Raw genomic sequence first — 15378 nt, 5'->3', positions numbered from 1 at the left:
CATGTGCTCCCTGCTGTTACTATGGTCAGATATCTGTGCTGCTGGCTGAGGACTGTGCTGCTGGGATCAGATATCTGTGCTGCTGGCTGAGGACTCTGTTACTGGGATCAGATATCTGTGCTGCTGGCTGAGGACTCTGTTACTATGATCATATCTGTGCTGCTGGCTGAGGACTCTGTTAGTGGGATCAGATATCTGTGCTGCTGGCTGAGGACTGTGCTGCTGGCTGAGGACTCTGTTACTGGGATCAGATATCCGTGCTGCTGGCTGAGGACTCTGTTACTGGGATCAGATATCCGTGCTGCTGGCTGAGGACTGTGCTGCTGGCTGAGGACTCTGTTACTATGGTCAGATATCCGTGCTGCTGGCTGAGGACTGTGCTGCTGGGATCAGATATCTGTGCTGCTGGCTGAGGACTCTGTTACTGGGATCAGATATCCGTGCTGCTGGCTGAGGACTCTGTTACTGGGATCAGATATCCGTGCTGCTGGCTGAGGACTCTGTTACTGGGATCAGATATCTGTGCTGCTGGCTGAGGACTCTGTTACTGGGATCAGATATCCGTGCTGCTGGTTGAGGACTCTGTTACTATGATCAGATATCTGTGCTGCTGGCTGAGGACTCTGTTACTATGATCAGATATCTGTGCTGCTGGCTGAGGACTCTGTTACTGGGATCAGATATCTGTGCTGCTGGCTGAGGACTCTGTTACTATGATCAGATATCTGTGCTGCTGGCTGAGGACTCTGTTACTATGATCAGATATCTGTGCTGCTGGCTGAGGACTCTGTTACTGGGATCAGATATCTGTGCTGCTGGCTGAGGACTCTGTTACTATGATCAGATATCTGTGCTGCTGGCTGAGGACTGTGCTGCTGGCTGAGGACTCTGTTACTGGGATCAGATATCTGTCCTAGAGAACGTGTGTTTGGCTGAGCTCTCTACTGGAACAGATGGGGTAGACATCAGTGTTGTAAATGAATGGCTCAGGTCTGGAGAGAGAGAGGTTATCACTGTGAAGCTTTGAGATGGACTGTTTATGGAAACCCGTTCAGTATTATTGATGTTGACGGTTTTTATCATCTCTCTCTCCCCTCCCCATCCCCTCTCTTCCCTCTCTCTCTCTCCCTCCCCTCTCTTCTCTCCCCCTCCCCTCCCTCTCTTCCTTCTCTTCCCTCCCTCCCTCCCCTCCCTCTCTTCCCCTCCCTCCCTCCCTCATCTCTTTCCTTCCTCTCCATCTTCCTCTCCCTCCATCTCTTCCCTCTCTCTCTCCCTCCCCTCCCTTCCCTCCCTCCCCTCCCTCTCTTCCCTCCCTCATCTCTTTCCTTCCTCTCCCCTCTCTCCCTCCCCTCCCTCCCTCTCTCTCTCTTCCCTCCCTCCCTCTCTTTCCCTCCCTCCCTCTCTCTCTTCCCTCCCTCCCTCCCCCTCTCCTACCTCTCTCCCTCTCTCTCCCTCCCTCTCTCCCCCTCCCCTACCTCTCTCCCCCTCCCCCTCCCCTACCTCGCCCCCTCCCCTACCTCTCTCTCTACCCTCCCTCCCTCCCGCTCTACCCTCCCTCCCTCCCTCCCGCTCTACCCTCCCTCCCTCTCTCTCTTCCCTCCCTCCAGTTTCTAGAGGTCATAGTGTTTTCCATCCTGCTCTATTTGTACAAGAGGAGGAATATGAAGCATATAACCATAGTGATGCTGCTGGTGGCTCTGCTGGGTAAGAACTCTGACAGACTCTATGGGGGAATCAAGCATGTAACCATAGTGATGCTGCTGGTGGCTCTGCTGGGTAAGAACTCTGACAGACTCTATGGGGGAATCAAGCATGTAACCATAGTGATGCTGCTGGTGGCTCTGCTGGGTAAGAACTCTGACAGACTCTATGGTGGATATCAAGCATGTAACCATAGTGATGCTGCTGGGTAAGAACTCCGACAGACTCTATGGGGTGGGTTTGCTTTGAACGTTTTTTTGGGGTTATCGTGTTCAGAATGGGATGCATTACTCCAGGAAGTAGTTAGTAAAGTTATCCCTGTTTGTTGTTGTTTTAGCCTCCCTGACGGTGATCTCAGTGAAAGCGGTCTCTGGGATGATCACTGAGTCCATAAAAGGACATCTCCAGCTCACCTACCCCATCTTCTACGTCATGCTGGTGGTTATGGTGGCCTCCTGTGCCTTCCAGATAAAGTACGTCCAACGTTTCTCTACTTCCCCTGATTTCAATCTCATTTCTACAGAGTATTGAAGAAAAGGTGAAGAGTGAAAGTGTATTGGACATTGATCTGGTCACAGCAGAACTGTGATGGGATGAATCTCCGGTATTATGATGGACGAAGCTCCGGTATTTTGATGGACGAAGCTCCGGTATTATGATGGATGAAGCTCCGGTATTATGATGGACGAAGCTCCGGTATTGTGATGGACGAAGCTCCGGTATTGTGATGGACGAAGCTCCGGTATTATGATGGATGAAGCTCCGGTATTGTGATGGATGAATCCACCGTGTGATGGGATGAAGCTCCGGTATTATGATGGACGAAGCTCCGGTATTATGATGGATGAATCCACCGTGTGATGGATGAATCTCCGGTATTATGATGGACGAAGCTCCGGTATTATGATGGACGAAGCTCCGGTATTATGATGGACGAAGCTCCGGTATTATGATGGATGAAGCTCCGGTATTATGATGGATGAATCCACCGTGGGATGGATGAATCTCCGGTATTATGATGGATGAATCCACCGTGGGATGGATGAATCTCCGGTATTATGATGGACGAAGCTCCGGTATTATGATGGATGAATCTCCGGTATTATGATGGACGAAGCTCCGGTATTATGATGGACGAAGCTCCGGTATTATGATGGACGAAGCTCCGGTATTATGATGGACGAAGCTCCGGTATTATGATGGACGAAGCTCCGGTATTATGATGGACGAAGCTCCGGTATTATGATGGACGAAGCTCCGGTATTATGATGGACGAAGCTCCGGTATTATGATGGACGAAGCTCCGGTATATGCGGAAGCTCGGTATTATGATGGACGAAGCTCCGGTATTATGATGGACGAAGCTCCGGTATTATGATGGACGAAGCTCCGGTATTATGATGGACGAAGCTCCGGTATTGTGATGGATGAATCCACCGTGTGATGGGATGAAGCTCCGGTATTATGATGGACGAAGCTCCGGTATTATGATGGACGAAGCTCCGGTATTATGATGGATGAATCCACCGTGCGATGGATGAATCCACCGTGCGATGGATGAATCCACCGTGCGATGGATGAATCCACCGTGCGATGGATGAATCCACCGTGTGATAGATGAAGCTCCGGTATTATGATGGATGAATCCACCGTGTGATGGATGAATCCACCGTGTGATGGATGAATCCACCGTGTGATGGATGAAGCTCTGGTATTATGATGGATGAATCCACCGTGTGATGGATGAATCCACCGTGTGATGGATGAAGCTCCGGTATTATGATGGATGAATCCACCGTGTGATGGATGAATCCACCGTGTGATGGATGAAGCTCCGGTATTATGATGGATGAATCCACCGTGTGATGGATGAATCCACCGTGTGATGGATGAAGCTCCGGTATTATGATGGATGAATCCACCGTGCGATGGATGAATCCACCGTGTGATGGATGAAGCTCCGGTATTATGATGGATGAATCCACCGTGCGATGGATGAATCCACCGTGTGATGGATGAAGCTCCGGTATTATGATGGATGAATCCACCGTGCGATGGATGAATCCACCGTGTGATGGATGAAGCTCCTGTATTATGATGGATGAATCCACCGTGCGATGGATGAATCCACCGTGTGATGGATGAAGCTCCTGTATTATGATGGATGAATCCACCGTGCGATGGATGAATCCACCGTGTGATGGATGAAGCTCCGGTATTATGATGGATGAATCCACCGTGCGATGGATGAATCCACCGTGTGATGGATGAATCCACCGTGTGATGGATGAAGCTCCGGTATTATGATGGATGAATCCACCGTGCGATGGATGAATCCACCGTGCGATGGATGAATCCACCGTGCGATGGATGAATCCACCGTGCGATGGATGAATCCACCGTGCGATGGATGAATCCACCGTGCGATGGATGAATCCACCGTGTGATGGATGAAGCTCCGGTATTATGATGGATGAATCCACCGTGTGATGGATGAATCCACCGTGTGATGGATGAAGCTCCGGTATAATGATGGATGAATCCACCGTGCGATGGATGAATCCACCGTGTGACGGATGAAGCTCCGGTATTATGATGGATGAATCCACCGTGCGATGGATGAATCCACCGTGCGATGGATGAATCCACCGTGCGATGGATGAATCCACCGTGCGATGGATGAATCCACCGTGCGATGGATGAATCCACCGTGCGATGGATGAATCCACCGTGTGGGTGGTAATATCATGGCCCTCAGAGGCCTCTCTCTTTAATCTGTCCTTCACTGTTCTCAGGTTCCTTAATCAAGCCATGAAGATGTTTGATGCCACGGAGGTCGTCCCCATTAACTTTGTGTTCTTCACTGCCAGTGCCATCACCGCAGGTACGCTAGTTAACCACAACTCTGAGCAGCACTGTCACCAGGTGTTAAATATTCTATATAGATTATATATCTCATCGTTTTCATCGTCCATTTACAGCTAATTGGCCAGTGTTAATCTATTATTCACAGCTAATTGGCCGGTGTTACCTAGTGTTAATCTATTATTCACAGCTAATTGGCCGGTGTTACCTAGTGTTAATCTATTATTCACAGCTAATTGGCCGGTGTTACCTAGTGTTAATCTATTATTCACAGCTAATTGGCCGGTGTTACCTAGTGTTAATCTATTATTCACAGCTAATTGGCCGGTGTTACCTAGTGTTAATCTATTATTCACAGCTAATTGGCCGGTGTTACCTAGTGTTAATCTATTATTCACAGCTAATTGGCCGGTGTTACCTAGTGTTAATCTATTATTCACAGCTAATTGGCCGGTGTTACCTAGTGTTAATCTATTATTCACAGCTAATTGGCCGGTGTTACCTAGTGTTAATCTATTATTCACAGCTAATTGGCCGGTGTTACCTAGTGTTAATCTATTATTCACAGCTAATTGGCTGGTGTTACCTAGTGTTAATCTATTATTCACAGCTAATTGGCTGGTGTTACCTAGTGTTAATCTATTATTCACAGCTAATTGGCCGGTGTTACCTAGTGTTAATCTATTATTCACAGCTAATTGGCTGGTGTTAGCTAGTGTTAATCTATTATTCACAGCTAATTGGCCAGTGTTAATCTATTATTCACAGCTAATTGGCCGGTGTTACCTAGTGTTAATCTATTATTCACAGCTAATTGGCTGGTGTTACCTAGTGTTAATCTATTATTCACAGCTAATTGGCCGGTGTTACCTAGTGTTAATCTATTATTCACAGCTAATTGGCTGGTGTTACCTAGTGTTAATCTATTATTCACAGCTAATTGGCCGGTGTTACCTAGTGTTAATCTATTATTCACAGCTAATTGGCCGGTGTTACCTAGTGTTAATCTATTATTCACAGCTAATTGGCCGGTGTTACCTAGTGTTAATCTATTATTCACAGCTAATTGGCTGGTGTTACCTAGTGTTAATCTATTATTCACAGCTAATTGGCTGGTGTTACCTAGTGTTAATCTATTATTCACAGCTAATTGGCTGGTGTTACCTAGTGTTAATCTATTATTCACAGCTAATTGGCCGGTGTTACCTAGTGTTAATCTATTATTCACAGCTAATTGGCCAGTGTTACCTAGTGTTAATCTATTATTCACAGCTAATTGGCTGGTGTTACCTAGTGTTAATCTATTATTCACAGCTAATTGGCTGGTGTTACCTAGTGTTAATCTATTATTCACAGCTAATTGGTCAGTGTTACCTAGTGTTAATCTATTATTCACAGCTAATTGGTCAGTGTTACCTAGTGTTAATCTATTATTCACAGCTAATTGGCTGGTGTTACCTAGTGTTAATCTATTATTCACAGCTAATTGGCTGGTGTTACCTAGTGTTAATCTATTATTCACAGCTAATTGGCTGGTGTTACCTAGTGTTAATCTATTATTCACAGCTAATTGGCCAGTGTTAATCTATTATTCACAGCTAATTGGCCGGTGTTACCTAGTGTTAATCTATTATTCACAGCTAATTGGCCGGTGTTAATCTATTATTCACAGCTAATTGGCCGGTGTTACCTAGTGTTAATCTATTATTCACAGCTAATTGGCCGGTGTTACCTAGTGTTAATCTATTATTCACAGCTAATTGGCCAGTGTTACCTAGTGTTAATCTATTATTCACAGCTAATTGGCCAGTGTTACCTAGTGTTAATCTATTATTCACAGCTAATTGGCCGGTGTTAATCTATTATTCACAGCTAATTGGCCGGTGTTAATCTATTATTCACAGCTAATTGGCCGGTGTTACCTAGTGTTAATCTATTATTCACAGCTAATTGGCTGGTGTTACCTAGTGTTAATCTATTATTCACAGCTAATTGGCTGGTGTTACCTAGTGTTAATCTATTATTCACAGCTAATTGGCCAGTGTTACCTAGTGTTAATCTATTACACCACTGTGTTATGATAACTTGGCCATATGATATATTTAATTTCATAACACTAAAAGTGTTAATTCCCTAACACTGACCAAGTGTAACAGCATCAGCACTAAACACAGTCTTAATTTAACACTAAAAAGTGTGGACCTGTAGACACTGCCCTAATGGTAAATGTAACACTTTCAGTGTTGATGTAACACTGGAGAATTATGTTCCTCTATGAACCTGTAGACAGCATTATGTTCCTCTAGCCACCTCTATGAACCCGTAGACAGCATTATGTTCCTCTAGCCACCTCTATGAACCCGTAGACAGCATTGTTCCTCTAGCCACCTCTATGAACCCGTAGACAGCATTATGTTCCTCTAGCCACCTCTATGAACCAGTAGACAGCATTATGTTCCTCTAGCCACCTCTATGAACCAGTAGACAGCATTACGTTCCTCTAGCCACCTCTATGAACCAGTAGACAGCATTATGTTCCTCTAGCCACCTCTATGAACCTGTAGACAGCATTATGTTCCTCTAGCCACCTCTATGAACCTGTAGACAGCATTGTTCCTCTAGCCACCTCTATGAACCTGTAGACAGCATTATGTTCCTCTAGCCACCTCTATGAACCTGTAGACAGCATTATGTTCCTCTAGCCACCTCTATGAACCTGTAGACAGCATTATGTTCCTCTAGCCACCTCTATGAACCTGTAGACAGCATTATGTTCCTCTAGCCACCTCTATGAACCTGTAGACAGCATTATGTTCCTCTAGCCACCTCTATGAACCTGTAGACAGCACGATTATGTTCTTCACATTTTAATTTTTTATTTTTTTCTCACTATGCAAGTCAGTAAAGAACAAATTTGTATTTACAATGACGGCCTACCGGGGAACAGTGGGTTAACTGCCTTGTTCAGGGGGCAGAACAACAGATTTTTACCTTGTCAGTTCGGGGATTCGAACTTGCAACCTTTCAGTTACTAGTCCAACGCTCTAACCACTAGGCTACCTGCCTCCCCCCTCTAACCACTAGGCTACCTGCCTCCCCCCTCTAACCACTAGGCTACCTGCCTCCCCCCTCTAACCGCTAGGCTACCGCTAGGCTACCTGAGACTATTCCAGTTGAGATTTCCCTCTGAGACTATTCCAGTACAGATTTCCCTCCGAGACTAGACTATTCCAGTACAGATTTCCCTCTGAGACTATTCCAGTTGAGATTTCCCTCTGAGACTATTCCAGTACAGATTTCCCTCTGTGACTATTCCAGTTGAGATTTCCCTCTGTGACTATTCCAGTTGAGATTTCCCTCTGAGACTATTCCAGTTGAGATTTCCCTCTGAGACTATTCCAGTTGAGATTTCCCTCTGAGACTATTCCAGTTGAGATGAGCTCTGTTGGGAGAAAAGGAAAACGTTTTGTTTCCTATAGCTCTGCTGTGATAACTCCCTGGGATAACATCTGTGATAACTCCCTGGGATAACATCTGTGATAACTCCCTGGGATAACATCTGTGATAACTCCCTGGGATAACATCAGTGATAACTCCCTGGGATAACATCAGTGATAACTCCCTGGGATAACATCTGTGATAACTCCCTGGGATAACATCTGTGATAACTCCCTGGGATAACATCTGTGATAACTCCCTGGGATAACATCTGTGATAACTCCCTGGGATAACATCTGTGATAACTCCCTGGGATAACTCCCTGGGATAACATCTGTGATAACTCCCTGGGATAACATCTGTGATAACTCCCTGGGATAACATCTGTGATAACTCCCTGGGATAACATCTGTGATAACTCCCTGGGATAACATCTGTGATAACTCCCTGGGATAACATCTGTGATAACTCCCTGGGATAACATCAGAAGTCTATGGGTAACGCCCTCAGTGATGGTGACTCACTGATGTGAACTAGGGAACCATTTGTCTGCTTTTTCCTTTCTCACTCTCCCTGTCTCTGCCTCTCCTCTCCATCTCCCTGTCTCTGCCTCTCCTTTCTGTTTCTCTCCATCTCCCTGTCTCTGCCTCTCCTTTCTGTTTCTCTCCATCTCCTCGTCTCTGCCTCTCCTTTCTGTCTCTCTCCATCTCCCTGTCTCTGCCTCTCCGTTCTGTCTCTCTCCATCTCCCTGTCTCTGCCTCTCCTTTCTGTCTCTCCTTTCTGTTTCTCTCCATCTCCTCGTCTCTGCCTCCCCTTTCTGTCTCTCTCCATCTCCCTGTCTCTGCCTCCCTCTCCCTGTCTCTGCCTCTCCTTTCTGTCTCTCTCCATCTCCCTGTCTCTCCTTTCTGTCTCTCTCCATCTCCCTGTCTCTCCTTTCTGTCTCTCTCCATCTCCCTGCCTCTCCTTTCTGTCTCTCTCCATCTCCTCTCCCTGTCTCTCTCCATCTCCTCTCCCTGTCTCTCTCCATCTCCTCTCCCTGTCTCTGCCTCTCCTCTCCATCTCCCTGTCTCTGCCTCTCCTTTCTGTCTCTCTCCATCTCCTCTCCATCTCCCTGTCTCTGCCTCTCCTTTCTGTCTCTCTCCATCTCCCTGTCTCTCCGTTCTGTCTCTCTCCATCTCCCTGTCTCTCCTTTCTGTCTCTCTCCATCTCCTCTCCCTGTTTCTCTCCATCTCCCTGTCTCTGCCTCTCCTTTCTCCATCTCCTGTCTCTGTCCCTCCTTTCTGTTTCTCTCCATCTCCCCGGGGACTCTAGAATCACTGCTGTCTCTTTTAAACGGTCCAACAGAATCACTCAGTTTTACACGGCCTCCCGAGTGGCGCAGTGTCACTACAGCCTGGGGATCGATCCCAGGCTGTTTATACAACTGGCCGTGACCAGGAGTCCCATTGGCCCAGCGTCGTCCGGGTTAGGGGAGGGTTTGGCCGCGGGGAGGGGGGGGCTTTCCTTGGCTTATCGCGCTCTAGCGACTCCTTGTGGCGGGCCGGCCGCCTGCAGGCTGACCTCGGTTGTCAGTTGAACGGTGGTTTCCTCCGACACATTGCAGCTGACTTCAGGGTTAAGCGGGCGCGTGTTAAGAAGTGTGGTTTGGCGGGTCATGTTTCAGAGGACACATGACTCAACCTTCGCCTCACGAGCCCGTTGGGGAGTTGCAGCGATGAGACAAGAAATTGGCGATAAGATAATCACTCGGCCTGGCTCACTCTGTTTTCCCCATCTCTGGAGGACTTCTTTTTGTTGTTCTGTGACTCTGCCAGGCTAACTCCGTGCAACTCCACTGAAAACCTAAAAGAGTGCATCCCAAATGGCACCCTATTCCCTAGATAGTGCACTACTTCCTATGGGCCCTGGTCAAAAGTAGTGCACTAAATAAAGACAAGGATGGCATTTGGGGACGTAGACAAAATGTTTCATGGTCTGGTGCTCCATACTAATAAGAGTTTATCCTCCAGATATGGACAGCTGCCTCTCTCTCTGCCTCTCTCTCTCTCTCTGCCTCTCTCTCTCTGCCTCTCTCTCTCTCTCTGTCTCTCTCTCTCTCTGCCTCTGTCTCTCTCTCTCTGATGTTGTTTTGGCTTGGTGTTAAACTACTTATTTTCTTTTGCAGGAATAGTATTTTACCAGGAATTCCAGGGGTTGGCTTTGCTTAATATATTAATGTTTCTCTTTGGGTAAGTAGTATGCAAAACCCCATTAGTACTGTCTTTTTAACAATACAGGCCTTGACTTTCCTCTGAATACAGGCCTTGGCATTCCTCTAAATACAGCCTTGGCATTCCACCTGAATACAGGCCTTGGCATTCCTCTAAATACAGCCTTGGCATTCCACCTGAATACAGGCCTTGGCATTCCTCTAAATACAGCCTTGGCATTCCACCTGAATACAGGCCTTGGCATTCCTCTAAATACAGGCCTTGACATTCCACCTGAATACAGGCCTTGACATTCCTCTAAATACAGCCTTGGCATTCCACCTGAATCCAGGCCTTGACATTCCTCTAAATACAGGCCTTGACATTCCACCTGAATACAGGCCTTGACATTCCACCTGAATACAGGCCTTGGCATTCCTCTAAATACAGCCTTGGCATTCCACCTGAATCCAGGCCTTGACATTCCTCTAAATACAGGCCTTGACATTCCACCTGAATACAGGCCTTGACATTCCTCTAAATACAGGCCTTGACATTCCACCTGAATACAGGCCTTGGCATTCCACCTGAATACAGGCCTTGGCATTCCTCTAAATACAGGCCTTGGCATTCCACCTGAATACAGGCCTTGGCATCCCTCTAAATACAGGCCTTGGCATCCCTCTAAATACAGGCCTTGGCATTCCACCTGAATACAAGCCTTGACATTCCTCTAAATACAGGCCTTGACATTCCACCTGAATACAGGCCTTGACATTCCTCTAAATACAGGCCTTGACATTCCACCTGAATACAGGCCTTGACATTCCCTCTAAATACAGGCCTTGACATTACACCTAAATACAGGCCTTGGCATTCCTCTAAATACAGCCTTGGCATTCCACCTGAATACAGGCCTTGACATTCCTCTAAATACAGGCCTTGACATTCCACCTGAATACAGGCCTTCCTTGACATTCTACCTGAATACAGGCCTTGACATTCCACCTGAATACAGGCCTTGACATTACACCTAAATGCAGGCCTTGGCATTCCTCTAAATACAGGCCTTGACATTCCTCTAAATACAGGCCTTGACATTCCTCTAAATACAGGCCTTGACATTCCACCTAAATACAGGCCTTGACATTCCACCTAAATACAGGCCTTGACATTCCACCTAAATACAGGCCTTGACATTCCACCTAAATACAGGCCTTGACATTCCTCTAAATACAGGCCTTGACATTCCACCTAAATACAGGCCTTGACATTCCACCTAAATACAGGCCTTGACATTCCACCTAAATACAGGCCTTGACATTCCACCTAAATACAGGCCTTGACATTCCACCTAAATACAGGCCTTGACATTCCACCTAAATACAGGCCTTGGCATTACACCTAAATACAGGCCTTGACATTCCCTCTAAATACAGGCCTTGACATTCCTCTAAATACAGGCCTTGACATTCCTCAATGTGACATCCAGAGCAGGGACTGTGGATACTTTTCAGTCCCTGTATCTGGTTACTTTTAATGGAGTTTAGTACACCGTCCCAATGATCTCCAGAGACCGTATCACTCTGAGGGGTCAGATAACTCCAAAATGAACCCCAAAATTGTAAACGCTGTGATTCCAACTCCTTGATTTTTAGAGTGATATCTGAACATAACCCTCTCTCTGAACTCTTCCAGCTGTCTGCTCTCGTTCATTGGAGTTTTCCTGATAGCCAGAGACAGACCTAAGATCAAGCCTGAAAACATAACCTTTATAGCCATGGGGAAAATCCCAGGTAACTATATACTTCTCTTACAACAAATAGAAATGGATGAGAGCATTGTGAAACATCTTGATTTAATATCTAAGACTATATTTCTACAAGTAAAAGAAAACGTCTGAAACTAAATCCCCCGGTCCAACAGTACACATTATTAATTGTAACCCTTGTGTCAAGGGTTACAACAAAACTGTGTACTGTTGGGGGGGGGGGGTACTGGAGGACCGGAGTTGGGCTGTTGGGGGGGGTACTGGAGGACCGGAGTTGGGGGGGGGGGGGGGGGTACTGGAGGACCGGAGTTGGGCTGTTGGGGGGGTACTGGAGGACCGGAGTTGGGAGGGGGTACTGGAGGACCGGAGTTGGGCTGTTGGGGGGGTACTAGAGGACCGGAGTTGGGCTGTTGGGGGGGTACTAGAGGACCGGAGTTGGGCTGTTGGGGGGGTACTGGAGGACCGGAGTTGGGCTGTTGGGGGGGTACTGGAGAACCGGAGTTGGGCTGTGGGGGGGGGGGGGGGGGGGGGGGGGGGGGGTACTGGAGTAGGTTTGTAAACCTGTTCAGATATCCCTCAATAGCCAGGTGCTTAATGTGAGGTTAACTCTTAACGTTGTGAATGTGCATTTGCCCCAGCAACAGAATAACATGGTGAATGTGCATTAACCCCAGCAACAGAATAACATGGTGAATGTGCATTATCTCCAAGCAACAGAATAACATGGTGAATGTGCATTATCCCCAAGCAACAGAATAACATGGTGAATGTGCATTATCCCCAGCAGCAGAATAACATGGTGAATGTGCATTATCCCCAGCAGCAGAATAACATGGTGAATGTGCATTATCCCCAGCAGCAGAATAACATGGTGAATGTGCATTATCCCCAGCAACAGAATAACATGGTGAATGTGCATTAACCCCAGCAACAGAATAACATGGTGACTGTGCATTATCCCCAGCAACAGAATAACATGGTGAATGTGAATTATCCCCAAGCAACAGAATAACATGGTGAATGTGCATTATCCCCAGCAACAGAATAACATGGTGAATGTGCATTATCCCCAGCAACAGAATAACATGGTGAATGTGCATTATCCCCAGCAACAGAATAACATCAATGTGCATTATCCCCAAGCAACAGAATAACATGAATGTGCATTATCCCCAAGCAACAGAATAACATGGTGAATGTGCAATAACCCCAGCAACAGAATAACATGGTGAATGTGCATTATCCCCAAGCAACAGAATAACATCAATGTGCATTATCCCCAAGCAACAGAATAACATGGTGAATGTGCATTATCCCCAAGCAACAGAATAACATGGTGAATGTGCATTATCCCCAGCAACAGAATAACATGGTGACTGTGCATTATCCCCAGCAACAGAATAACATGGTGAATGTGCATTAGCCCCAGCAACAGAATAACATGGTGAATGTGCATTATCCCCAGCAACAGAATAACATGGTGAATGTGCATTAGCCCCAAGCAGCAGAATAACATGGTGAATGTGCATTATCTCCAAGCAACAGAATAACATGGTGAATGTGCATTATCCCCAAGCAACAGAATAACATGGTGAATGTGCATTAGCCCCAAGCAGCAGAATAACATGGTGAATATGCATTATCCCCAAGCAACAGACCACCTCTCTAACGATCTATATGTGTTGTCTCTTGTCTCCGCTACAGGGAGAAGATCTAAAGATCAGGTCCAGCCGGAGGCTAAAAGCAACACATACGGATCTCTGGCAGCTAAACTCATGTGTAACAAACCTGGTCCACAGGACGACTCCTAATGTCACCCAGCCCAGAGCCACACCTGTCTGTCTGTGTACAGAGACTACCTGTGTCAACACTACACACACACTACATACACACCCTACACACTATATACACACACACACCTACACACACACACACACACACTACACACCTACACACACACACCCTACACACACACACACACACACACACACACTACCTACACACCTCTCTCCTGGGTTGCCAGACTGAATGACTGACTACAGGGACAAAGTGAGAGCACTGTCTCCATACTGTATTTACAGCAGGATTATGACTGCTTTAGCAAAAATTACCCAGAAATCCTAGTATCTTCTATCTCGCTCCTGATTCCAGGAGTCTTGGGGACTCTGGGGGAAAAACCTGGACATCTTGGGGAAAGTTATCAGGGAATTGAACTCTGGTGCTACAGATACCGAGGAGATATCTCAGGATCCAACCCAAAATGCACTACAGACACCAATAAAACGTTATTATTTAATTCTCAAGGGAGGTGGCTGTCCTGACGAACCACCTGATGAATTTCTGATGAGACACTTTTAATATGATTTCTATCATTGATTTGTTAATAAAACTGGAATGTGGATATTTAAAAAGTTGTTTCTCGAGGTCTTTAGAAACTCTGGCTGGCAGAGCAGGAATAACAGCGCACTCTACTGGTCGTAACGAGAATTACTATTTAACGACATCTCAAGGCCAGTAGACAACTTTTTAAATCATCAGACAGAACAGAAAGTAGGATATTTGTTCAAGCTAATAACCTCGGATATCCAGGCTTCGCTCAACAAGACGAGATTTGGAAGGACGGCCTCAGGACTACATCACCCACTTCCTTATTTACCTTTTAGTACCTGGCTGGGGGTTGCATCACACACTACACGGACATTTTAAATGTGACAGCTTCACCCTTTTTTCAAAATCATAATTTTCTGAATTGCATTTCAGAGAGGTGTGTAATACAGTTTAACTGCCATACTGACAGGTAGGGCTGAGCCTACGTCTTCAGGTGACTCCAATGCTTCCCACAGTTGTCGAAGTTGGCTGTTGGACCATTGAGAAACGGTTGAGCGTGAAAAACCCAGCAGCGTTGCAGTTCTTGACACATTCAAACAGGTGCGTCTGGCACCTACAGTGAGGGGAAAAAAGTATTTGATCCCCTGCTGATTTTGTACATTTGCCCACTTTACAAAGAAATGATCAGTCTATAATTTTAATGGTAGGTTTATTTCAACAGTGAGAGACAGAATAACAACAACAAAATCCTGAAAAACATGTTATAAAATGATTTGCATTTTAATGAGGGAAATAAGTATTTGACCCCTCTGCAAAACATGACTTAGTACTTGTTGGCGAGGTCAGACGTTTCTTGTAGTTGGCCACCAGGTTTGCACATATCTCAGGAGGGATTTTGTCCCACTCCTCTTTGCAGATCTTCTCCAAGTCATTAAGGTTTCGAGGCTGACGTTTGGCAACTCGAACCTTCAGCTCCCTCCACAGATTTTCTATGGGATTAAGGTCTGGAGACTGGCTAGGCCACTCCAGGACCTTAATGTGCTTCTTCTTGAGCCACTCCTTTGTTGCCTTGGCCGTGTGTTTTGG

General features: G+C 46.3%; 1 protein-coding gene across 3 annotated transcripts; it reads left to right on the top strand.

Annotated features, from left to right (window-relative positions):
* Positions 1–1609: 1609 nt before the first annotated feature.
* Positions 1610–13846, top strand: LOC115187920 (NIPA-like protein 2). 3 transcript variants are annotated; one of them, XM_029746983.1, is made up of 6 exons: positions 1610–1704; positions 2039–2174; positions 4497–4585; positions 10169–10232; positions 11892–11989; positions 13669–13846. In XM_029746983.1, the coding sequence occupies exons 1-6, from the start codon at positions 1662–1664 to the stop codon at positions 13773–13775; spliced, it is 537 nt and encodes a 178-aa protein (XP_029602843.1). In that variant the 5' UTR covers positions 1610–1661; the 3' UTR covers positions 13776–13846. The 3 variants fall into 3 exon arrangements, with proteins under 3 accessions (XP_029602843.1, XP_029602845.1, XP_029602844.1); XM_029746984.1 differs by lacking the exon at positions 1610–1704 and adding an exon at positions 1815–1848; XM_029746985.1 differs by lacking the exons at positions 10169–10232; positions 11892–11989.
* The last annotated feature ends 1532 nt before the right edge of the window (positions 13847–15378 follow it).

Source organism: Salmo trutta, unplaced genomic scaffold, assembly GCF_901001165.1.
Source record: "Salmo trutta unplaced genomic scaffold, fSalTru1.1, whole genome shotgun sequence".
In the NCBI taxonomy this organism is placed as follows: domain Eukaryota; kingdom Metazoa; phylum Chordata; class Actinopteri; order Salmoniformes; family Salmonidae; genus Salmo; species Salmo trutta.
Note: the sequence above shows the minus strand (reverse complement) of the source record. Positions and strands in the feature narration are given on the sequence as shown.